Below are 27356 nucleotides of genomic sequence, written 5' to 3'. Positions count from 1 at the left end.
TTAATTGATAATTATATGATTTTAATGTATTTTAACTTTGTATTATGTGTATACTGAAGCTGTTTATATTTTGGTAAAAATTAGTTGTATATTTGGTATGGTGTACTAGACTTGACATGGAGGGTCAGAGAAGAGTATGTGAATCTTAATGGAAATTGTGTCCTACCTCCCTCCTTTCCCACCTCCTACTTCAAGCAGAAACACTTCTATAAAAAGTAATTACCTATAAATTTTTTGAAGTCTGGTTTATAGAGAGATACCTTTTATACTTAAGCTGATTATTACCTGGGTGAATAACTTAGAAGTATTTTTTTGTGGTTCACTTTTCTACTAAGATGCATTGTGATTTTCTTTTTATCATCAGATTGCTACTTCTATAGCTGCATGGTTTCTTGGTCACTGATTAATTGTAATAAACACTTAACCTCGTCTACATTTTTTTTCACTGAAGCAGCAATATATAATCTGACTGGGATGTTTCCTTCATGACTAACTTTGGTCTCTAGGAATAAATACATTACTGTTAAAAATGGTGACTATTGTATCAGATACATTACTTTTAAAGAACACAGACTGTAGAATTGTAAAGCTAAAAAGAATTCTTGGAAGCAAGAGTCTAATTTTAATTTGATAAGAAAATGAGGGCAAAGAATCTATTCTAGTAGGGAGTCTTTATAGTATATTTTCTAACGTCACTTCCTTATCCCACCAAGAAGTACTTGCATGAAGTAAGTTTGATTATAGCATTGGTTGAATATTTAAGGTTGATAAGGTGGCTGAGTTTAACAGATTTTCTCCCCCTGTTTCTTTTAGGTGAATCTGGACTGGGAAAGTCAACATTAATCAACTCACTATTCCTCACAGATTTATATTCTCCAGAGTATCCAGGTCCTTCCCATAGAATAAAAAAGACTGTACAGGTAGGTATATTGTTAATTGATTATAAAGTGGAGTTATGTTAATAAATACAAAACACGTTCTATAACTTGTGTTATACCTCCATAGAGGCAGGTTTCAAATTTGACCTCAGGCAATGTAAAGTGGTAAACATGGTTGTTGATAGAGAGGTGGGAGGGGTTGATTCACTGAGAGAAGTGCAGGTAATTAGAGAAATTTTCTTGATAGGAACCTTCTAAATTTGTCTTGAGGACCCTCCTAGAGATTATATTGTGATGTAGTGAATAATACTTCTAGAGTTACATTGCAATATGGTAGCTACTTGCCGTTTGTGGCTTCTTAAGTTTGAATAAATTAAAAATCAGTAAAATTAAAAATTCAGTTTCTCACTTGCACCAGTCACATTTCAAGTGCTCAGTAGCCATATATGGCAAGTAGCTACTATTTGGGGAAGTGTAGATATATTTCCACCATTGCAGAAAGTTCTGTTGGGCAGCGTAGAGAAAACGTGATTCATGTGAAAGTCATTAGTTGAATACAGTGTTCTGTATTAGTGAGTGGCATGAAAGCACATGATAGCTGAATGACGATAGCAAGTTGTTAAGGCTTCCAAGCTATGAGTGGTCTAATTTAGTACTTTTCAGTCTTTAATGTGCATTCAGATCACTTGGGGAGCTTGTTAAATGTAGTCCCTGTTCTGGTAGGTCTGAGATGGGTTGAAGTTCAGTGTTTCTAACAAAATCCAAGGTGATGATATTGCTAATGCATAGACCCCATTTCATAGAGCAGAGTGCTAGACTCTAGTTCTGCGCTGTCCAGTACAGTAGCTGGTAGCCACGTGTCCCTGTTGAGCTCTTAAAATGTGGGTAGTCCAAATTGAGATGTTAAGCAACAATAAAATACATCCCAGATTTTGAAGACTTAGTATGTAAAACAAGAATGTTAAGTATCTCAATAATTTTTTATACTGATTACATTTTGCAATAATGATAATTGGTTATATTGGGTTAAATAAACTACATTAATTTCATCTGTTACTACTTTCTGAAGTAGCTACTTAAATTTTTAAAATTATTTATGGGGCTCACATTACATTTTTGGGGGTAGCACTCCTTTAAACTATTGACTGAAAATGGTGAATTGATACAGTAATACATAATACATAAGCAGAAGAGGAATGGAGTGGACAGTTCTGGCAGGAGCATGTCTTACTGAGGCAGTAATACTTGAGCTAGATTTGAAGGTTGGTAGTGATTATCTCAGTGCGCAAGATGGAAGGACAGTCTGGGAAATTTGGGCAGAAACTCATATACATCAAACTGCAGGATACTGCTTAGTAATTAGGTCGCTAAGAAGTCTGTGAAGTGAATATTTTATTTCTCCTTTTTAAAGTTTTTCTGTTTTAGGAATTTTTAAAATATCCTTCATGGAGCTTGAGATTTCAAATTGCCTGCAAAAATGTGTTCTGAAAACTTGATACTATATTACTCATTTATTTTATGATATATTTTAACCCTAAGCAAGAAGATAAGCTTTTAACTTTCTTAATTTACGTATTTTAAATCTGAGATTAGTAAACTAGGTATATAGAAATGTTTAAGGAACCCCACAGTGTAGATGCCTAAGTTCAGAAATATTTAGTATAAAATATCTGTTAAATATTAATGGTCACGTACCATTAAGTTCATGAGACCTTCCCAGACCTCCCTGTAAACTCCTTCTAATTCCTATCCCAGGCCCCAAATGTGTAAGCTCTATAATGGTAGGGACTTCATTTTATTCACTGCTGCAAGCTAAGTTTCTAGAACTGCATTTGTTGTACATTAGCATCCAGTATTTGTTGAATGAAAAAACAATTTTTAAAAATTTATGAAAGTGTTTAGTTGGAATATTTCACACTTTGAGGATTTTTGAAAACTTCAAATGTTTTATTTATCTTTTTTAATTGGTCTGTGAAGTTTTATAAATCACTAAAATAGATTAAGTAGAATAATTTTAAATTTGACACTCTGAAATTTTAAATTTGATGATGATCTCTTTTGAAGTTTTGTTGACTATCTTTATTTTGTCTTGAGCAGAAGTTTTTAAATTTATTTTAAATTGCTGTGTAGATGGGGCACAAGTTTAAGCATAAACTGTGATGAGTTTTTCTGTATGTATTCATATATCCAGGTAACCACCACCCAGATTAAGATACAGTATGTTTCTAGGCCTCTGGAAAGCTTGCTGGTGCCTTCTCTCACTCAGTATTACACCTACCCCCAAATATAAATGCCTTTCTGACTTATATCTCCATAGATTAATTTTGTCTGTTCTTGAACTTTATAAAGATACATTCTTGTGTCTGATTTCTTTCACTGAAGATTGATTAAATGTGTCTTTTATATTCATTAATTGTTCAGATTTCATTGAACTGCTTTGACTATCTTAATATTTCCTGTTTTCCTTCTTGATTTGGAGGAGTTTCTTATCTATATAATAGTCCCTCACATTTCAGTCTTTGCAGGTAATTTCTTCCAGACTAGCGTCTGTTAAAGGTGATGGGAGAGGTTCTCAGTTTGTCGGAATCCTATTTACATGGGTCTGTCTCCAAAATAATCCTTTCCAAACTCACTTTATCTTCCTTTAAGATTACACTTTAAAAGTGTCCTCTTCTACTTTGAATATCTTCCCAGCTCTCCTTTTTTTGAAAACAAAGGAGTAATTAGGATTAAGGGTATCTCTAGTAAGATTTTTAAGAGAAAAGCCTGTATACCACTGTTAAACTCCCCCTTTTACCAAAAGTGAGACCTTTAACATCTGAGAACTGGATTGATCCTGATTAGCATCCCAGAGAAGTCCCCTTTCCTGACTGTACAATGGAGGTATTCCTGGATACACTGTCAATAAGATGAAGAGCATCTGAACTCTTTTCTCCACCCACCCAGGAGAGAACATGACATGTTCCTCATCATTCAATGTAATTAGAGAATAAAATGTAATTTTCTTTTACAGTTGACTGGCTCTTCACCAAGCTTAGTAATCTAGTAGATGATCTGCTCTTGGAAGTTCTTAAATTCTTTCAGTGGAGAGTGATCAGAAGTATTACATCTCAGCCCAGACATGTTAGACCAGGAAAAACATGGAGTCCTGAGTTTCAAAAGGCAAATGTCTGCAGTTTCCCTGACCCAAAGGCTTTCTGGAACACTTCCAACTATTAAAAAAAAAAAAAAGAGAGAAGAAAAATCCTGTCATGTGGCCAAATAGGGAGTAAACTTTTAATAAAGACCACAGTCTCATAATCTCTCTCCTGAGCATTATTTATTTGAAAGAGACTTGTATCTAAAGAAGAAATTCTTTTACATTCACGGTCTTGGAAGGATGGAGAAGCTGTCTACCCTGAACAGAGAAATGATTCTCAGTTTCCAGTGTATCAGAGGTTCTGATTTGAGTGAACTTTTCAGTAATAGGTAGAAGTCTTCTGAGATTAATTCCCAATCTCCTGTCTTGGGCCTCAGGACCCTGAGCTGCGTAGCTCCAAATGTGACCTGACATTCTAGTCCTGTAGTTCTTCATACCAGTGCAGTGGTTCTCGAAGTTCAGCATGCATCACAATCACTTAGAAGCCTTATTCAAACGGATTGTTGAGTCCCCCTCCCCAGAGTTTACTGTTTAGTAGGTTTGAGGCAAGGCCCAAAGAATTTGCATTTCTAATAAGTTCCCAAACTATGCAGCTGCCAGTCTGGGTATTACACTTTGAGGACCACTTCTCTGGTACTTCTGGCCTGCTGCAAACTGGTTTCATCCTATCTTTGTGGGAAGAAAGTAAGAGAGGGAAAGGGAACTGTTTTTCTTTAGTTCTTTCAGAATATTTCATATTGAATGAAATAACACCATGTTACTTTCGTTTTCATTCATACATATGTTTTCCCAGTTTCTTTTGTGAAATGGCAATGCTAGATTTTTTTTTCCAAGGTCTTAGTTGGCAGCCTTATGTTGGTCCCCTTTAAAACTTTTCCTTGGCCTGTGAAGTCCTATAAATCACTATTTTAGATTAAATGGACACAAAAGTTTTGGAGGTGAAAGCAGTGAATTCTTTTCCTAGGATAACATGTTATGACTTCTTGAAACATTTTTAGAGTCCAGTTAGGAAACTCTCCTATTGATGTTGGGCCAGTGTTGATAGTTTTTTGAATCAGTCATACACAGAACAGATATTTGAGTGCTTGTCTTCTACCAGGTTTGGGGGCTACAGTGAAGATGGACACAAAGTTCTCAAGGATGTCACAATCAAGTGAAGGATAAAGCAAACAATTATGATTTAGTGAGAAAGATGCTCCTATAGGGTGCTATAGAGGTGACCTTGGCAAGGTATATTTTAGTGAAGCAGTAAGAATAGAGGGCAAGATGGCAGTGGATTGAGAAGTGACTTGTGAGGCAGAGAAGATGGGGATAGCTAATAAGGAAAGGATGGGAGTGAATACCTAGAGGTTGAGTTTAGGGGACAGAGAGTGGTTTGGTTTTTGTTTCCAAAAAAGACTTGAGAATGTTTATGTCCTAAGGGGAATCAGTCCCTAAGAGATGAGAGATTGAAGATAAAGGGGAAATAGTCAAAATACTTGTCAAGATGACTCTAAAATGGAAAGTGGTCAGATCCCCAGCATAGATTGAGAAAATTAGCCTTAGGCAGAAAAGGGATCTATTCCACTGAACAGGAGTGAAGACTCAGTGTTGCTTCAGACAAATTGGGGATGCTCTCGTCTTCAAGTAGAGATCAAGTACTTTGCTGAGCATGGTGGCAGAGATGGTAGGACAGAGCCTGAAAAGAGCCATACCAAGAAATGGGAGAGGCATGAGACGAAGGAGCAAATAAGAGGATTATCAAATAGGAGGGAAATTCCTGTCAAGATTGAAGTTCATGAATTTTATGGAATGGTATCTGAGCTGGAAAGGAAAATAAAGGATTTTAAAGGAAAATGAAAGGAACAAGGGACTTAAGAGCTCAGTGTAAGAAGATAGGGGAATGAATGAGGTGCAGTGGTTCAGAGAGTAGAAGGCAGAATTAGAATCTTTGAATCAACTTTCTTCTCAATAAACTAGTTTAGGGTCTTGATGAGAAGGAAGTAGTCCATAAGCATAAGTATCCTGTTGACCATTGCCTCTTTTAGTTTCTTGTTGAACATAATGAAGTATTTAAGATGATGTTTGTCCTTTGAGCCATTAAATGATCAAAATAGATATAGTTTGTGTTTGAGCTAAAGTGGAATACCTCAGGCTGTTCAAGTCTCTACTGTTCGAGTCTGTGCAGAGCTTTGTCTGTAATGCCACCTCCTAAGCAAGTATAGGTAGAGGTAAGCTCTTGGCAGAAAATTTTAACTCTCCTTTCAATTTTAATATAGTTAATTAACATGTTTTATTTACCTTAAGAAATGACTCAAACATTATGTTAGAAATGTTTAATGTATTTAATAGTCTTTCAAAAATGGAAGAAATAAAGCTGTGTAAACATTGAAGGTTTTACTTTTTTTTTCCTTCGGATTGGTAAACTGAACAATATTAGAAAAAAAGCATGCCTTGAGTTTCTAGAATCTAGGAATCCAAAAGAAGATTTAATGAATTAATTATACATAGATAATCCAATAGGCTTCATTTAGTTTAATTTTTCGGAGAGAAACACGGTTGAAATTACCCTTGATTCATTCCTTCAGTATAATGTGTTTAATCTTGGAGAACTCTAAGCGATGCCATAAAATATGCTGATGTGACCTGCTTAAATAAAGTGCATGGGAAAGTAGCCATTTGGAATAGATTTCTTAAGAAACATTTGAAATTCTTGGACTTGAGCTAATTTGTTTTCCATGGATCCCATGAGGATACTTGCAAAACCAGATGATAGGATACAGTTGGATCCTGTGAATGGCACTAGTTTACAGTTGTGTTTTCTGGATCTCTTCCATATGTTGCTGTCTTCTTTGTATTTGACCATGTATGGATACATAGAATTTCATAGGCCAGAGCAGAAAAGAAGCTTTGTAAACAGGCTCATTAAAGTATGTAAAAATACAGATCTTCATTTTTCTTGTCACTTCAGTAAACAAGTTGTTGAACTAATTTTTTTAAAACAAGGAAGCAAAGATCTTAAAATTTAAACTGTTATATTGTGTGATTAGTATACAGCCTATTACTGAAGGTAGAAATAGGCTTTGGTAATAAGGGAACCAGAAATGGTTTGGAGTAAAATCAGGAGATGAATCATATAGAACAATTGTATTTTTACATCAGTTCTAATATACAATACTGTGTCATTTAAAAGAATTACTAGGTGAAGCAGTGGTGTGATTACTTTGGGTATTTCTGTTTCAATAATAGTTACTATGAATGAGTGACCTATTTTCATGAAGGAGGTGGGGTGGATTAAAGAGATTTTGAGATGTTAGATTTGAACAAATTATCCTCCTCTTTTCTTTTTTTTAATTGAGATATAATTGACATATAACCTGATTGTCCTTTTTGACTATAGAGGACTACCTACCAGATAATAAAATGTAAACTTCCTGAGCCACATGAAGTAATATCACTTGTTTTCTTTTTAGTTTTGATAACCTACACTGATGAGTCTGATTACTTCTACAGTTATTTTGCCCCTTTCATATTTATTAGAGTAACCTGATATCAGACAAACTATATTATCTTAGCTATGTGTGAGAAACAGTATTCTCCCAATGTGTGTCCTTCATTAATATTGAAGGTGACCAGAATATTTTAGAACCCTTATTTATTGTTTACTTTTTTAATCTACAGAGAAATTAATACTAATATTTAATGTTCAGATTGCCAAGTGTATATGTTTGGTAGATAAATAAATATACTTATATTTGGAATGTTTAAAATTTTCACTGTTAGCTTACACTAGGATCAAAGCAGTCTGAAGACCATTGGTCTGAAAGATGAGAGCTTTACCTCTTATTTGTCTAGAGGACTGGAAGCCTCTTCATGGACATGCATGTCCAAATCTCAGTATTTTCAGTTTCAGCAAGTTTCTTTTTTGATAATATTCTTTTAACAAAACAATTTCTGATTACTCTCAGCTTGTACTGTCACTAAGTCACATGCAGCTATTTAAATTTGAGTTAATTTAATTGAAATAAAATGAAACATTTAGTTCCTCACTTGCTCTAGTCACATTTCAAGGGCTAAGTAGGCACATGGGCAAGCAGCTACCATATTAGATAGTGGCGATATAGAACATTTCCATCATCTCAGAAAATTCTGTTGGACAGTGCTGCTACACACCTACTTGCTCAGCAGTCTTAGTGTCAACTCCTCAGTCTCTTCATCCATCAGCTAGGTCTGTAAGAAAATGCCAAAGGGAAATGGAAAGACATAATCGTTTCTATAATCTGTAAAGGTGTACCAGATGTTTTCTACCTAGATATTAGTCACTTTTCCTTTCCAAACTCTGTTAATCAGCGTAAAGAATTGAAGTTGCTTTTCATGTGGTTACATTTCTCCCTTAAGTCTAGTTTATACCATCTTATGGCACATAACACTCAAAGTTTGAGTAATTCTTGCCTCTTAAGTTAGCCTATCAGCATGACTGGAACCTCTTAGTCTTAATAAACACTTGCTGTAAATTGAATGAAAGCCTATCTTTTTCTGGGAGAATGATTCCCCTTTTCTGTTTGAATCAGTGTTTGCTTTACCTAGCAGCAGCATATGCCCATGAATGATTTTTTACATTCTGGAACAAGAGATTGGGGTTCGATTGTTGGAGGAACTGTTGTTATCGTTTACATCCAATGCCTTTTCCCAAAGAAAAAACACTTTTACAAATTCTAAACAGAACTGAAGATTTTAATCTGAGTTAATAGGATTTTACCCTACCAGAATACATGTTTTTTCAATGCCTGGACCTTTGCTGATTGCTTTGGCCTGAATATACAATAACACATTTGAAAAGAGAATTGGATCTTAGCCATAACATAAACACAAGTGTAAATAATTATAGCCATGCTGAGAAAGATTTGGGAATGATAATAAGTTCACTTGAGTAATTGGTTTGGACCAAACTAGATGGAGACAGTCCAGGAAAACATTTACTGTAAATGGTAGATTAGATGTACTTGTCTGATTAATTATATACTATGAATTACTTAATCATTCAAGCACATTGTTTAAGCACATTTGTATTACTAGATGTGCATTTAGGTTATATAAGTATTATATGGCTTTAGTGATTATTTCTATTTTATCATTCCTGTTTTCCTTCTTTATATCAACTGTGAGCCATAAACTCACTATTTACATATGTGCTTTTCTTTCAAGTAACCAAGACTTCTAAAGTCCACAGTAATTGATTCTAAAGAAAGAGTGGGGGTGGGTAGGTTTAGTTTGCAAAAAGCTTCCCAGTGGTTTTGATTAACACTTGTCTCCCTACCTCTTACCTTATAGGAAAATACAGGTATAATGTATGGTATTAATATCTGCACCAATGACTCTTACAGGTGGAACAATCCAAAGTTTTAATCAAGGAAGGTGGTGTTCAGTTGCTGCTCACAATAGTTGATACTCCAGGATTTGGAGATGCAGTGGATAATAGTAATTGGTAAGAAGGATTTTTCATTACTGTTTTCCATTGCATTTGGGAATAGTGGTGGTTGGACTTTTAAACATTTTAAATCCTTAACATTTTAAAACTTCTCATCTTGGCAAAGATCGCTCACTTTAAGTAATATGTCTTGGGTTCATACATCATCTTTGCCACTTACTTGTCAATGCTGCTTAACTTTGCCCTGAGTTCCTTTTCTGTAAAATGGAGATAACGCCTACCTTTGAATTATTTTGAAGACAAATTCTAGAAAAACATAGATAGAAGAATTCTCATTATTATGAGAAATTTAAAACTTTTCATTCTCTACTATAATTTTATCAATTTGTAGACATTATTTTCTGTCACATCGTAATTTAAACCTGATTTTAGACCTTGTTTTCCCACAAGTCATAAGTGAAGAAAACATCCATGCATGACTTTCTATTTGGAAATAATACCTTAGTAGGTTATAAACAATATTTTAGTTTTTCTTTGAGTTCCATATTGGTTTTGAAATAAATTTCTGTCAACTTTTAAAACACCTAAATAAGTTCATCATGAGGTTTCTGTATTGTTTAATCTTTTCGTTTGAAATGTAACACTCTTTGGATATAATTTTTCATATTTTCAAGTGTCTCAGCATCATATACTTATCAATGCAAATAATATGATAACTTAGTTTTGTTTTGACTTTAAGCAGTTTCCTTTCATTTGGAAAGTTTAGAAATAATGAATCAAGATTTTATTCAACATTATGTATTTTTTTGAATCAGTATATGTGGAATAATTTAAGATGTCTTCCATTAGTTACATTGGTTTTGCTTATTTAAAATTTTTAATTATTCCTCTTTAACAGAGTCATCAGTGGTATATTTATATGCAGAATCACAACTTAATTATTTATCTATCTGCATCCTATAGCTGGCAGCCTGTTATCGACTACATTGATAGTAAGTTTGAGGACTACCTAAATGCAGAATCTCGAGTGAACAGACGCCAGATGCCTGATAACAGAGTGCAGTGTTGTTTATACTTCATTGCTCCTTCAGGACATGGGTCAGTACCTTGTTGCTTCTGATAACCATTTTTTTGTTGTTGTTTTATTATTACTCAACTTTGGGTGCTTATTTTAGTAATCCCTATCTGTTTGGAGTACATTTAACTATACCAGTTGTAAAGTTCCAAATTCCATTTAAAAATGGCTGATTCAAAAATCTTTTAAAGTCCTAGGTTAAGTTAACAATGATTTTACTTCTTAGTTTCTCATACGTAAGACTTTACCTGCTTCATGGAAAAGAATTTTTTTTTTCCATTGTGGTTTGATGTCTCAGTGTGGCTAATTTAGCTTTCATTTTAAATACCAGTCTGCCACTAATTGAACAAATAAGGAGAAACAGCCATAGCAATTAGTGTAGGCATATTCTATGAAACTCCAAAGATTTTTTTTTTTTAATTTAATGGAAGTTGAGTTGATTTACAGTGTTGTGTTGGTTTCTGGTATACTGGACAAAACTCTAATTCAAAAAGATATATGCACCTCAGTGTCCAGATATGTTATTTACTATATAGATCTGGTAGAGAATGTTACAACAAAGCTTAAATACCAAGGTTCTCATGTGCCATGTCTTTCTTCAGTAATCTACTTGTCTTCTGTTTCATCTTAGCTATCACAGTCACAGTGTTTATCCTGGGTGTCATATCCTGAGTACTAATCTTAATAGGAGTTAAAATTAAGATCTAGGTATCTAGACATTAATCTGATCTGATTGTTCTGTTTGTTATTACAACCAGCCTGTACTCCTTTTTTTGTTGTTTGTACTTCTTTGTCATTTAAGTAGATATATGTGTCATTGGCAGCTGCAGATGTTTGTAATTACTCTTCTTAAATCTTTGGGTAAATGACTCAGCATAACTGAGGCACCTTATGGTTGTAACTCTAACCATCTCTCCACCGAAGACTGTTTTATACATCAGACTAAATAGTATTAAGTCATCTAACACCCAAATTACAGTAGTTTCTTCAAAAGAGTACCTTTCTCTTCTGTTTTATGCTTTTTTCATCACTTTTTTCTTAGACTAGTGCCCATTTTCAGTATCTCACCTTAATTTATGTAGTTTTACCATTTTTGCACTGTTGGATTGTAGTGGTGCAAATGTTTTTTCTTTTATTTCTAATATTCCTCTATAATATTCTCAGAAGTTTATATATGTAAAGCACAAAATTGACTAATCTACTTAAAAAGTCAAAAAAAAAATCTCAAAAATACCACACTGTATAGCCTTTTGTGAGTACTTGTTAGCTTCTTCCTGAATTTTATACATTTTTTAGCATTCTAGTTTAACTTGTTAGGGCTTTTTCTGGAAGCCAACAGAGTAAAATCTTAACCTGCAGTTAAGTCAATAAAAATTTGTCAGTTTAGATCCAGTTTTATTATTTTAGATCATTTGGGCTCTCTCCAAGTTTTAGTAATTCTCGTAAGATCACATTTCTCTTATCCCCTGAGGGAAGATATATTTCTTAAAATTGCATGGGAAATACAATTTTTTTTAAGAAAAAATTTTGATAGTATATGTACTTGCTTTGGGCCATTTATAATTTGTCACAAGGGATGAGAATTCAAAATTTTAATTTCTTACATATAAAAGTGTGCTTTTGAGTAGTTTCTCAGCTTAACTTATTTTTAGAAATGGAACAAAATTTTTGCCTATTGTTATGTGCTACTGTGGATTAAGTAAAAGAATATGACACTGAATATTCTATAGAGAGTTCCAGATTCCCTGCTCACTATAGACTGAAATTCCAGGCAGCATAATAGATGGATTAGGACCTTTCTATCTTATCTGGGTACTCCTTTGGATTCCCCTTTTAGAGCCCCTTTTTGGAGTAATTGTAAATTGGTACAACAGTATATTTTCAGTGCCCACCACCCCACCCCACTAAGTATTAAACCTATTAAACATAGGGTTAGTTTATGATTTCAGCTGTTGGTGCTTTGTTTTCCTTGTTCAGGGTAACAAACTTGGACCATGAATTTTAAAATGATGCTTTTACAAACCTTTTAAATACTGATTGCCACATTGAAAAAACAATGTCATTCTGAGAAGAAGGTTTTTTCCCTTAGGAAAAAAAAATACATATATGTATGATATTATTATAAATATTTGTTATTTGCCCTGTAGTCATTATATTTATTTTGCTGTAGGCTTTGAGGTTGAATAGTCTTTTCCCTCTGATGTGGGTTTATCTTCTAGAAATTCTATAAAGGACTTTCCATTGTTTAAAAGCAACATTTAAAAACTGAATTTGTTGGAAAAGATGACCTGAAATAAAACTAAATGGACTGAGGAAAAATTTCAACCAGAATGTAATCTACATGTAAACTAAATATTTTCTACTGTTGGTATTTTGTAAGCTTCTGAAATTTGTATTCTAATTTAAAAAGGCAAAAGGTTTTTTATCAGGGCTTTTATAAAGCTATATCTAAAGTTTAATTTTTTTTAACTGATTTACATCTTCTTCATGCAAGTATTTGGTTTTATATTTGAGAAGTTGACTTTTCCAATTTCCTTGTCATTGTTATTTTCAAGTGTCTTTCTCCTTAAAAGTTGAAATAATATAATAAATATTCTTCAAATTTTTTATTTTTAAGTTTGATTTTAATATTTTATGTTAAATGCTCTTAAGATTAAACTCTTAGATTAACTAAATTCTTTTCTGTCACCAATTTAATGAGGTGGTAGTGATAGTAATTTAAATTTGTCATGAGTATAATCTGGAAAGTGAACCCTAAAAATTTACAAATCTGAGATTGATTGACAGGGTCGTAGCTTTTATATTTAGTGTTATATGTAATGATTGATGAAAACCAGCAAAACTTTAATTTTTTTCAAAAATGAATAGGTTTTTTTCAGTTAGCACTAATGAGGTAAGGGTGCTATTTACAGATAAGTATAGTGTTATTCCAGCCACTCTCTTTTCTATAGTGTTTCCTGTTGTCTGAATGCCAATATCAAAATCTGAAGGATTTAAGATGATGAGAATTAGAATAGGAGGTAGCTATCTTATTTCTCCATACCTGCCTCCCCCACTCCTTAGCCTTTCTTTCTGCCAGTCAGCATCACTACCATAAAGAGGTATGGTGTTATTTGTTACTAGAAAGGAATACCGCATTAGTCTCTGCGCCCCCAGTACCCTCAATACTGTATGTATTAAACTGTAGTACTCTAAGAGAACCCTAACAAGGGCTTTCTCTTTATTTTAAAGTGTTAGTCTGTAAAATTTATAATGAAATTAGAATGAAATTATTCCGATTTTCATCGTGTTTTATAAAAGTTAAGGAATACCACATTTCTATGCAAAATATTCCTGTTATCTTCACTAATTTTTGTAGAATATTAATTTTTAGTCTACATTGTACTATAGATGTGACGAATATCTTTGGTTTTTATTTAAAGTTATTCAGAGATGGAAGGAAAATCACAGCAGCTTACTTTTTTAGTCAACAGATACTTGGGCATCTTCTCAAGTGTTGACATTGTACTCGGTATTGGAGATACAGATGAATGAATGAGACAAAGCCCTTGCTCTTAAATATCTTCTAGTGAGAAGATGGGAAAAACAAATACACAAGTAGGCAGTTACTATATGGCAAACTAAGTATTATGATCTCTTAGAAAGACACCTAGTCTTAGGGTAGAGAAGGATTCAGAGGAAATGAAAATTGTAAGCTGGGTTCTAAAGGACGAATAGGAATTAGGCAAGCCAAGTAGAAAGGGGATGGGAATGGTGTGTGTTCCTGGGAGAGGCAGCAGGCTATGACCAGAGGTCAAAGTACAGTGCTTTCAAGGAACTGTGAGTTCAAAAAGGCTGGCAAGTTAGATGTAGGATGTGGCAAAAGTGCTAAAGGATGCTAAGAGATGAGGACAGATGGAGAGGCTATGTCTTCACAGGACTTGTGGGCCACATTAGGTAAGGAATCTGGCCTTTAGTAAGATTTTCAATAAGAGAATGACTTGATCATATTTGGATTTTAGAAAGACCATTCTGACTGCAGTGTGCGTGGTTTGGAGGGAAACCAGATACATTCTTGTAATTATCTGTACCAAAAGTCTTGGGGCCCTGGACCAAAGTCATGGAAATGAAGATAAATGTATAAATATATTTATTTTCAGCAGGTCTTGGTTAATCTTTGGAATTGAAAATTAGAGGCAGGAGGAATCCTGGGTTTCAGCCTTGAGCAAGTAGGTGGATTGTAGTACCTTTCACTGAGATAGAAAATGCAGAAAGGGATGGGAAATTTGGGGGTTCATATGAGCATTCGATTTTGAAGTTCCAAAATGGAATGTCCAAGTAGTATTTGCACTGGATGAATACAAGCCTGGAACGAAAGAGGGAGACCTGGCCTGGGTATAAAGACTTGGGAGTCATTGATCCATAGAGGATAATAGAAGTCACTGTAGTTAATGATAAGCATACAGAGTGCAGTGAGAAGAGAAGAGGACCTCCTAGAGAATTCTGAGGAACATACCTCTTAAGAGACTAGCTTACAAAAAGGATCCTGAAATATACCTGAAGTGAACAGCTTGTGTGAGAGAATAATGTCAAATGCTACATGATGGGCAAATTAAAAAATAATAGTTAACTCCTCAGTATTTATGAATTAGCTGCTACCAATTATATTAGCAGCATGCAAGTATTTGGTGACCTTCTTGAAAGTATAGTGACAAAGTGGAGGCAGCAGCCAGAGTGTAACAGGTAAAAAGGATAATGAAGAAGATTCTCTTATGAGCCCCTTCTCTGAGAAATATAGTTGGTAGCAAGAAGTTGAAAAGAACTACCATTTTTCATTTAAAAACAAAGATTTTCCAAATTTTGAGTAAGAAGAATAGAGACTATTGTAGGAAAGTCTATTAGGAGCCTTTCTGGTTTTTCTAATTCTTCTTTAGGGCCAAAACCCTATGACCAGGGTGTTCAAGGGCAGGAGTCAAAGCCTTCTTAGCCACTCCAATGCTTCTTGAAGTCCTGTTCTTCCTAACTGTTGCTGGCCCAATACATCTTCAGAGAGTGTTTCTGATGAGTAAGTAAAGTAGTTCCCATGTATTTAATTTAGCATTGGGAATGTGAAGAATCTATTCTCCCAAATTGATCAATCCAGTCATATTAAGTGTTGTGTATTTCAGACTTAAACCATTGGATATTGAGTTTATGAAGCGTTTGCATGAAAAAGTGAATATCATTCCACTTATTGCCAAAGCAGACACACTCACACCGGAGGAGTGCCAACAGTTTAAAAAACAGGTAAGCAGAATGAGCTTGAACTGTTGAGTTTCTAATATCATTCATGTAATTTGTAGATTTTTGTATTTTCAGTATAATGTGTTACAGTGTATTTCTCTTGCTACTTTACAATATGGTTGTTTATACTATGTTAAAAATAACTCTTGAAAATAATCTTCTGCTTTAGGTTTCTCCTCAGAGTCATAGTGCCCTTATCCTTTGTAAAGCACATCATTTTTACTGTATTTGTTATTTCTATCAGGAGTACATATTTCTCTTTTTATTTTACACTTAACTCCCTTTTTTATTTTGTAATGTGCTGTTTCTAAGTTCAAATACTAATCGTATAATACATTTCTCCTCTTGTATCTTGATTTGTATGTATCTTTTTTTCTTTTAATTGAGGTACTGGGGATAGAACCCAGGACCTCGTACATGCTAAGCATGTGCTCTACCACTTAGCTATTACCTGCCCCTCCCCCTGCCCCCATTTGTATGTCTCTTGATTTGGAATTGTACTGAGAATATGAACTAAGAGATAAAAAAGATGAATAAGCAATGATCTCTACTTCCAGATCAGTCACATTGTAGTGGTTGTACAAGTTTTTTTTTTATGCTTAAAAAAAAGATTTTTAACCAGGGGTGTTTATCCCCCAGGAGTCATCTAGAGAACTTTCTCACAATAAGTTATTGGAGCATTTCTCTATCAATTGGTTCTGTAGATTAAGATGGGGCTTTAGTTTTTGTTGTTTTGAAGATGCTTACTCAAGCCAATTTAATATACAGCCTCTGACTAAGAACCTCTGCTCTTGAGCTAGCTAGCTATTGTTCTTTTTTAATTCTAGTCATATATTTGACACTTCATCATTTATTCTTATGTTTTTTTCCATATAGACACATAACCCTGTTGTAAAAGACATGTGGTCCCATTTTTCTCAGTGACAATTTTACTTCTGTCTGGTTTAGTAACCACATAGCACATTTTGTTTAGGGACCTTTTACTGCTGCTGGGGACCCTTGAAGTGAATGTAACGTTGAAAATACCAGTACAGTCAGTGAGCTACTTACAGGTATATCATACAAGTATAGCCATCAGTTTGTTATGAGTTTGATTAGGGTATGTAATCAACATTATTTGGATGTCTGTATTCTGTTTAGAATTTGGAGTGATTTTGGACAAGATAATTTAATTTAATTAGGTTTATTTATTTATTTGGGGGCGGGTGGTACTGGGGATTGAACCCAGGACCTTGTGAATGCTAAGCATGCGCTCTACTGCTTAAGCTGTATCCTCCCCACATGAGAGTTTAATTTAAATGAAGTCATTTCTGATGTTATTAATAAGCTGTCTTTTTTCCTGTCTTTTTTTATGCAGAAAAAAATTCTTAAAATAAATAATTCTTAAAAAATAATTCTCCTTATTAATTATTATTATTAACTCCTTAATTTATTATTATTACCTTCTTAATTTCCAGGGCATGTTTTCTTCCTGTGTGCTTGCCTGATCTTGTATCTGTTGCTCTTTAATTTGTGTATATGCACATGTACATGCAAGGATATTTTCTGATCAGTGTGCACATTTTTCTTCTGGAGCCAATGCTATACTTAGATTTACTTACCTTTGCTAAATTCTACTGAAAATTTTAGGTGAGTTTAAGCTCTGTTGATTGAGCTGAATAAAATAGTTGGTGAGAGTTTATCTAGAAAAAGTATCTCAGTCATTGTAAATAAATGACCTAAAGCCATTATAATAGAAATCAACTAGAGAAAGTCCTTTCTAGAATCTTACATCATTTTTAGAACTCTTTTGGTGTTACAACCAAATGACTTTAACACTTCTGAAATAATTGTATTTTGAGAATGGTATTTATTTGTCAACTTTACAGTTAAAAACAAAAAAGACCAGCATTGTACTTTGGTTTTAGATTACAGTTTTGCATTATTGAAAAACAGTAAAGGACCTGGAGCTAAGGACTTAGGAATTTAAGAAGGGTATAATAAAAATAAAGCTAATGTATTGAAATTATGTGTGGTACTTTTGCTAACTTCCTCTTTCATTTTAGATAATGAAAGAAATCCAAGAACATAAAATTAAAATATATGAATTTCCAGAGACAGATGATGAAGAAGAAAATAAGCTTGTTAAAAAGATAAAGGTAAGTTCATTCTCATATATATACTAAAATGTTTTAGGGCCTTAAAAACACTGTAATATCTGCTGGAAAGACCAAAAATGTCAGTGTTTTTAAATAGTTGACTCACAGAATAAATAGGGAGATTATTCAGTGTTGAATTCAACTTTGTGATTAACCTTGTCGATTAGCTGTTATGTATAATAAAGCATTTTATGGAATAGAGAGATAAAATAATTCTGGTCTCCATGTGGTTTTCGATTAACTGATTTCATGTTTTATAATTTTCCCACTTAAAAAACAGGTAATGAGAGAAAAAAGGGGGATAATGAGAAGGGAGAGGATTTGTTATGAAGCACTGTTATGCTTAATCTTTGTTTTAAGAGCCAAAAATATGTTTTCTTTTGTCCTTTTATAAGGATCAACCAAAAATCCATACCAACATAATTTTCTGTATTTTTAATTTATAGTGGTTTCCTAAGTACACTGGACCTTAAAATGATGTATTGATTAATGGCACTATGTAAGCAGATAACTATCTTGGAATAATAAAATATTTGGACCTGATTAATGAAAAATTTCTGAGGTTTTATAAAAATAAAAGTTGTATGTTTTGTATATCCTTATATATTTCTGGGAGCTACAAGAATTTGAAACACTACTCTGAGTTAGTCTGGATGAATACAAATGCAGTCCCCCAGATCTAGAGTTCCAAAGGTAGAGTTTAGCATGCGTAATATTCTCTGCTTCCAGGGCTGTTAGGGTTGGTTTGTGATCAGGTACGAAGGCTAGTAAAAGTCTCATTTTTTCCCTCTAACTGCCAATATATTTTTTACCCTTGAAAAATTTTCCAGTATGGGACAGCTTCTTTTTGGAATGATTTTGTAACAAATAATTTGATTGGTATATGCCTTAATATTTAAGAATATTTTCAGTGAAAACATAATTTTATTAATTGTTTATGTTGTTTACATAATTCCATGTAAATAACAGTTTACCAAATAGTAATTGAATGGCCTATGAAAGTAAATGCAGAAACTATCAGGGTAATTTTTTTTCTTGTATGTTGAGTAATGTGACTCCTTTATTCTTGAATTTGAGAGGTATACATAATAATAAAATACAGAGATGTATTTGAATAAGAACATTTTGTCTTATACATATTTATATGTATTTGAACAAGAACACTTTGTTTTATAGGACCGTTTACCTCTTGCTGTGGTAGGTAGTAATACTATCATTGAAGTTAATGGCAAAAGGGTCAGAGGAAGGCAGTATCCTTGGGGTGTTGCTGAAGGTAAGGTTTTCTTCAGTGAATGGCTTTCTGTAAGATCTCACAAATGTGATTTAAAAAAATTTGTATTCATAGTGAGTAGTATAATATGCATACTACATTGATATAGTCTAGATTTTCAAAGATAGTTGTGAATTCAGTTTCGTTGAGTCTTATTTCCTCATAAGTACATTCAGATTCATCAGACCTTGTGTCTACTAAGCCAGGCAAATGTGTGTTAAATCCTAACGTTTTAGAACTTTAGAAGTCACTTGTCCATACCCGCCCTCCCACCTCTGCCCTACCATTAGGTCTATTCCTGTTTTCGTGTTTGAAAAAACACTTATAATGAATGGGCTCTTTACTGGGGCTCAAAGATTGCTTCCAAAGTATCTAATAACCTTCTGAAATTGAAAACAATTTTGGAAAAAAGGCCTATCATTTTTATCTGAGTCTCAGATAGGTCCAGGACGTCACAAATGATTGAGAACGACTGTCAGAAACCCAATTAAAACAGTGTTTTTAAACAGTTGACTTACAGAATAAATAGTTTCCTCTTTTCAGGACAAAAGTCACCTTTTTTGGCATCATATCTTTAGAGTAAAAAATTTCATTATTAATAGATTCTCTACTAATTTTTTTAAGGAGTTTTAAACAACAATAAAATCTTAGTTATAGCATCAAACCACAGATGTTTCCCCAAATTTGTTTATTACACTAGTTTAACCTAGTATTTAATCTTCTGTGTTGTAGTAACTTGGAACCAAAATTGAGTCATAATTGTTCTATTTGTTGGTATTGCTTTGAAAAATTATGTAATTTTTAGGATATTTTCCAAGCTACCGCTCTTATCAGTGACTTTCCCCACCAGTGACACTATACTCATTTCCAACTCTCTGTCATCCCCATGTAACCTTTAGTTGCTGAGCTGAGGCTTTAAAACTTGTACAGCTCTAGAAATATGCATGGAAGAAATTGCTTTGTATCTATAGTTTTAGGTACCCCTCCACCCTTGGCTCAAAGAGTATAACTGTTAGTGATACATTTTTAAAAATAAAGAACCTTAATATTCTTGGCTCATCATTTCATTTTGGTTACCTTAAGGAGGTTTTTCTAAAGTGTTCCCTGCCCCCTCCCGCCCCCAACACTAAGCTATGCTGTAGTGTTAAATCTTAATGAAAAATTGATCTAAACTATTTTTCATATTCTCTCATTATTGTTATACCCAATTATCTTTAAAGGGACTGGATTTAGTGGAAATAATATATGTGGTCTTTTTTTTTTATAGTTGAAAATGGTGAACATTGTGATTTTACAATTCTAAGAAATATGTTGATAAGGTAAGTGTAAGCAGTTTTGAAAATAATAAATTTTTTCTTTCTCTAAATAAGATTAGAGTGAGACAGATTTATTTTTTTGCCTTCTATAAATTTAGCTAATTTAAATTAGTATCTTCATTCTAGCAGTAAAGTGACCACTGCATAGAGACAACTTGGATTATTTTGCTAAAGTGGTAAAGTTGTGAGCAAAAATACAAAATAGGCTTTGTGGCTAGGGATATATAGGAAAGTCATTTATCATTATACCTTGTGTTGAGGTTTAACACTGAAGGAGTTATGGAAAGTGGGAAGGAAAAGGCTTTTGCTCTTCTTTAATGTGAAAACTGTGGAAAGGAAGGCTGAGTTTTGGGTCAAAAGCTGAACTTTGAATATTTAAAAGTTCCCAGCCTAGTAACTGGTAAATGGAGCATTTTTGTTACTCGAACCATGTGAACAAAACCAGTCTTCCGCCCAGGTGGGAAAACATTACTCATAAATTCCTTCCTCATGCCATTTCATACCCTTTTGTTACTTATCTTGCATCTTGCTTGCTTTTCCAGACCCTCGCTACGTACTGGTCTCTTCAACCTCCAGTTCTGTGTGGTTGTCTTAAGTTGATGTCTATTTCTTTTCATACTCCTGTCTACTTTCCCAATACACAGGAATCTTTTTAGCTAAGTAGAAGTAATAACAAGCATATTGATAATTGGAAGTCATGGAACAACACAGGATCATTCTTAAAAGTGAGGGGGCAAATTTAAGTGAGTCTTGCTACCTCAAGAAATACAAGAGATGAAGTAAAATTTGAAATCAAAGAGATTGCCATGTAATTGGTTTTTCTCAAAGGAGCTCATGACCAAATGTTTTGATAGAAAGTAGATGACAGGGTTGATTCAGCCATTGGGGTTACCAAGCCTCACACAGTGAAAGAAAAGTAAATGCACGTGAAAGGATAATAATCATCGGTCTTGGTTTTGAGAATACAACACTTCAGATTCTATTACGAACTCTTTCCTTTCTCTACATTTTTAAGATGTGACTTCAGAAGAACTAATAATCTCTTATGACATTATATATGTAAGGAATGTTTCACAAATATTAATTGCCAGTGCATTCCCTCTGATTTTATTCATTTCCTCAATTTTAAATCTTCTATGCTACTTGCCGAGTGCTTGACACAGTGATATTCTATGACTTTGTTTTATGTGTTTTAAAAATATGCAATCAATAATTATCTGTATGCCTAAAACACTGTTGAAAGGAAGGCTAGTTACTGCGTCACAAGCTAGAATTTGAACATTGGAAAGTGCAAACGAAGCCTGGCATCTACTGAGTGGGACTCACTAGTATAGAAGCATTACAAGTAAATGGACCATTCTTGCAGGAAGATTTAGTCCAGGAGAGCAACAAGACAATCATACATGTATAAAAATATTTTTTAAAAATCTAAAATTATGTAATATATAAGTAGGTATGCACTGTGATGAGGCTACTTAGATGTATTAAATTCAGAGTAAGTGGTATGTTATGGAGTGGATCAGATAGGAAAGGATTCATGGAAATAGATGCCTTATGATGGATTAGGATAAATAGATAAATATAGTCATTAAATGTTTATTTGTGAGATTGAGACTGGTCCTATTTAACGTTTTTTGTTTGTTTTTTAAAAAGTATTTAACTGAAATATAGTGGATTTACAATGTGTTAGTTTCTGGTGTACAGCAGAGTGATTCACTTATATGTATATATACATTCCTTTTCATATTCTTTCTCATTAGAAGTTACTACAAGATATTGAATATAGTTCCCTGTGCTATACAGTAGTTCTTGTTGCTTATCTATTTTATATATAGTAGTTAGTGTCTATAAATCTCAGAACTCCCTCCCTACCCTCTTCCCTCTCACCCCCAGAACCATAAGTTTGTTTTCTGTGTCTGTGAGTCTGTCTCTGTTTTGTAAATAAATTCATTTGTGTTCTTCCCACCACAAACATATAAGTGATATCATAATGGTGTTTTTCATTCTCTTTCTGGTTTACTTATTATGATGATCTCCCAGATCCATCCATGTTGCTGCAAATGGCATTATTTTATTCTTTTTTAATGACTGAGTAGTATTCCAGTGTATGTATATACCACAACTTCTTCATCCAATCATCTGTCAGTGGACATTTAGGTTGCTTCCATGTCTTGTCTATTGTCAGTAGTGCTGCTGTGAACATTGGGGTGCATGTATCTCTTTTCTTGTGGTTTGATGACTAGAGAAGTTCCTTTAACATTTGTTGTAAAGCTGGTTTGGTGGTGCTGAATTCTTTTAGCTTTTGTTTATGTGTGAAACTTTTGATTTCTCCATCAAATCTGAATGAGAGCCTTGCTAGCTAAAGTATTCTTGGTGGTAAGTTTTTCCCTTTCATCAATTTAAATGTATCATGCCACTCCCTTCTGGCCTATAGAGTTTCCACTGAAAAACTAGCTGATAACCTTAATGGGAGTTCCCTTGTATGTTATTTGTTGGTTTTCTCTTGCTGATTTTAATATTTTCTCCTTATCCTTAATTTTTGTCAATTTGATTACTATATGCCTCTGTGTGTTCCTCTTTGGGTTGATCCTGTGTGGAACTCTCTGTGCTTCCTGAACTTGGGTGACAGTTTCCATTCCCAAGTTAGGGAGGTTTTCAATTATTATCTCTTCAAATATTTTCTCAGGTCCTTTCTCTCTCTCTTCACTTTCTGAGGCCCTTGTAAGGCAAAAATTAGTGTGCTTCATGTTGTCCCAGAGTTCTCTTAAACTATCCTCATTTCTTTTCATTCTATTTTCTTTTTTCTCTTCTGCAGTAGTGATTTCCACTAATCTATCTTCTGGCTCACTAATCCATTTTTCTGCCTCATTTGGTCTATTCCTGGTTCCTTGTGGTATATTATTCATTTCAGTAATTGTATTCTTCAACTCTGTTTCAGTATTCCATATATTTTCTAACTCTTTGCTAAAAACTTCCCCCTGTGCATCTATACTCCTGAGTTCTCTGAACATCTTCACCATCCAACCTCTTTCTCGGCTAGATTGCCTATCTCTTTATCACTTATTTCTTCTTCTGGAATTTTATCTTGTGCCTTGCTTGGCATGGAAGATATTCCTCTGCCTCCTCATATTGTCTGTCTTTCTACTTGTATTTTTAGGTAGGTTAGTTATGTTTCTCAACCTTGGAGAAGTGGCCCTCTGTGGGATATGTCCTGTGCGTCCCAGAAGTACACTCCTCTCTTGTCACCCAAGGGCCAGGATCCAGCCGGTCCCAGAGTAGAGTCTGGCCTGCTTTTGTGGATTCCTTCCACAAGCTTTGGGATTGTTATTTTCTTATTTCTGGTATCTGCCTCCTGGTGGATGAGGCTGGACTAGAGGCTTATGTGGGTTTCCTGGCTGGAGGAGTCAGGTTCCTACTCACTGCTCAGTGGAGCTTGGTTCTGGACCTCTGGTGGATAGGGCAGTGTGTAGAGGCATTTGTGGCTCAGGAAGTCTGCTGATGGGTGGGGCTGTATTCCCACCCAGTATGTTGTTTGGCCTGAGGCATCCCAACACTTAAGCCTATAGGGGCTAGGTCTTAGTGCTAATGACCCAGGCAAAATGTCAGCCTCCAGGAAAGCTCATGTAGATGAATACTCTCCGAATGTCCACCACCAGCTTTTATGTCCCCAGGGTGAGCCACAGCTGCCCCCTATCTCCCCTGGAGACCTTCCAAAACCAGCAGGTGGGTCTGGCCCAGGTTCCTATGAAATCACTGCCTCTGCCCTTGGGCCCAGCATGAGCAAGATTCTGTGTGCACTTCCCAAGAGAGTGAAGTCTCTGTTTCCGCCAGTCCTGTCAGGCTCCTGGGGTTTAGCTCTGTTGGCCTTCAAAACCAGATGTTCTGGGGTCTCCTCCTAACGTCGAAACCCTGAGCTAGGGAGCCTGATATGGGGCTCAGAACTCTCACTTCTGTGGGGGCCTCTGTGACTTAATTATTCTTCAGCTTCTATGTTGCCCACCCAGGGGTTTTGGGACCTGATTATATCGCACGCACACCCTTTCTAGCATCCCACTGTGGTTCCCTCTTTATGTTTCCAGTTGAAGAAGATCTTTTATGTTAGGTTCCAGTCTTTTTTTTTTTTTTTTTTTTTTTTTTTTTTGATGGTTGTTTAACAGTCAGTTGTAGTCATAAGGAGGGACAAGCTTGTGGTCCTACTACAAATTGCTATCTTGACCAGAAAAAATCCTATATAACACTTTTAACAATGAGTACGATGGAGATATTGGCTTCAACTCCTTGAGGTAGATGGTTAAGCAATTTTGCTTAATAAAAAATTCATTCATTTGTTAAATGTGCTGTAACACACTTGTTTTTCTTTCCTAAGGCATAAATGTTCACTTATGCTAGATGTTCACTTTGCTTCTTAACACAATTTTTCATTTATAGTTTTTGCAGTGAAATATGTAAAACATTCTTGAAAAGTATTATTCATTGAAAATGATAACTTTAGGAATATTTTACCTTATTGCCTTTCCTTTTAACTTTGGAGTAAAGGTGAGAAAGATGTATATTTAATGTCTTATTAAATATTGTCTTTAAGATAAAGGCAGTCAGTGGACACTTGAAGGAAATATCAATACCAGTATTCCAGATGTCAATTCCAAGTAATTGAAATCATGTAGATTTAAGTTAAGAATAGAGGTTGCTCCTAGTAGAGACTCAAGTTCAAAGCAGTGTCATTTTACTGATTAAGAGAACTGGCTGTGGCAGACAAACCAAGGAGTGGAGAGAAGGAAAACTTGGTAAAAAATAGTTTCAGGATGTAGCAACGGACAGTGCAGAAATCAAGTAGGGAAGGAATATAGAAGGAGAGAAGAGAGTGCTGTCTTGTCAACAATGGGAGTGGAAAAGATGGATAAACTCCCAAAACTGTGGAGAAAACTGTATTACTAATTATCTAATTAAGAGTGGAGTAATGGGTTGAAACTTATAAAGTAAAGCATGTTTAATTAAGTGGAAACACAGACTTTTATATCTGGGAAAAAACCAGAACCAGGTGGGATTTTAGTGAAAGGGAAGAATCTTTCATTATCTAAAATGTAAGAAGACATTAACAAAAATAGCTTAACAACTAGTTATTTGTTTTCCACATCTTATATTTCGGCTGCTAAGTACTTTACCTCTGATCCATTAATGATTTTTCAGTGATACAATGATGAGATAATATATATTTAAAATTACAAAAAGATTGTTTTATATTGGCAGTTTGTTTTAATTATTCTCTACTTAGAGAAATTGATAACAGTAATTTATTCAAGAAAGTCAACAGTGTTTATCATATCTTAGCTTCAAATCAATTTTTAAGGGCCTGTTATGTGCTATCTGTGGCAAGAGTACAAAAGGTGATGGCATGTTTCTTGTAAAATGGGGTGTTTACAATTAGTTGAAGAGGTTATATTGTGTCTCCTATAACATACACTGGTACCAAAAAACTGAGTGACAGCCAAAGAGAAAACTGTCAAGACTGAGACGAGTTCCTAAAGCAGTAGAACTTAGAAGTTTGAGAGTCAGTGATAGGTTAACCTGAGCTGTTCTGTCCCAACTATTAGATATGCTACGAGTAAGGAACTGCCTGACTTGACTGAAGTAGAGAGGGATGGAGCTTTAGGTGTAACTCTAATGGCCATAGAGAGGATATTATTCATCAAGGGACAGAGTATAAAGGGAGATGAATCTTGTGGAAAACCCAGACTCAGAAATAGGAGGAATAAACCATCAGAGAACTGAATGGAAATGTCTGATAGTAGGAGATGAACCAGAGTAATTGAACATCACATTCTATTCACAAAGGCAAAAGTAATAGTAAGTTTTCTGGGTATCAGAAATAAAAACAGAGTAACACTTTTATGTTTGTCTCCCAGAAGGGAGTTTTGGTAAGGTGGTAGAGATGAAAAGTGAGAGATGGCAAGTGCAGGAATGGATGATGAGAAAAGAGAAAATGAAGTGATAACAGAGTCCTGCCACACCATATATATCCAGAACACCGCATTGGTAAAGAATACCACAGAGCAGCTCAGGGAGTCTCTTAGCATCTTGAATCTTTAAGGGATGATGAAATTGTCGCATACATTGTATAGTTATTGCCTGTGTATTGATTTTGTATATGATAGAAGTGCAATGAGCAGACATTCATTTAGCCAAAATACCACATTTACTGGACAATTTGAATAAACAGAAGATTACTCAATATTAAAATCTCCCAGTTTAAATCCAACTTGATATGTGATATGAAGTATCCCCTTGCATTACATGAGTAAAAACTCAAATATTAATGATATTGCTAAAAGAAAAGCAATTTCTTTTAGGTTTTATGAACTTCAGTAGGAGCTAATCTACTTTCCCTACTTGAGTAAAAACATATACCATAAAGGTAAATACTCTTGTAGAAATGTCATTCTTTAGTAATTGCTTGAGGGGCTTTATGGCTCCTGTGCTTTCATTTGGAACCTAAATTTCCTTTGGTGTCAAGTTACCACATTGTATCTTGCTCTGCCTTGAGTGTGAATGAAGACAGATGAATGCCATCATCCTTAAGAACAGTCTTCTGCTTGTTTTAAGTCTGAAATTTTTGTTTTGGTGAAATTTTAAATTTACACCAAAGCTTTTGTAATAGTTGCAAACTCTTGATGTGTTATTTATTTATGACAGAACACACATGCAGGACTTGAAAGATGTCACTAATAATGTGCACTATGAGAACTACAGGAGCAGAAAACTGGCAGCTGTGACTTATAATGGAGTTGATAATAACAAGAATAAAGGGCAGCTTACGAAGTAAGTATACATCGTTTCCTCCAGAAGAGGTATTATTTATGTAGTGAATAATTGT

At 34.4% G+C, this 27356-nt stretch overlaps 1 protein-coding gene across 2 annotated transcripts in view; it reads left to right on the top strand.

Moving 5' to 3' along the window:
• SEPTIN7 (septin 7) overlaps positions 1-27356 on the top strand; it is a 70461-nt gene that overhangs the window by 29738 nt on the left and 13367 nt on the right. For both annotated transcript variants that reach the window (XM_010988083.3, XM_031455176.2), the window contains exons 3-10: positions 814-920; positions 9381-9481; positions 10388-10522; positions 15647-15764; positions 17807-17899; positions 19076-19172; positions 20437-20488; positions 27176-27301. In XM_010988083.3, the coding sequence (XP_010986385.2) occupies positions 814-920; positions 9381-9481; positions 10388-10522; positions 15647-15764; positions 17807-17899; positions 19076-19172; positions 20437-20488; positions 27176-27301 (829 nt within the window). The remainder of the gene's footprint in view (positions 1-813; positions 921-9380; positions 9482-10387; positions 10523-15646; positions 15765-17806; positions 17900-19075; positions 19173-20436; positions 20489-27175; positions 27302-27356) is intronic.

Source organism: Camelus dromedarius, chromosome 7 (genome assembly GCF_036321535.1).
Source record: "Camelus dromedarius isolate mCamDro1 chromosome 7, mCamDro1.pat, whole genome shotgun sequence".
Taxonomy (NCBI): Eukaryota; Metazoa; Chordata; class Mammalia; order Artiodactyla; family Camelidae; genus Camelus; species Camelus dromedarius.
The sequence above is the reverse complement of the archived record's forward strand: the minus strand, read 5'-3'. Positions and strand labels throughout refer to the sequence as shown.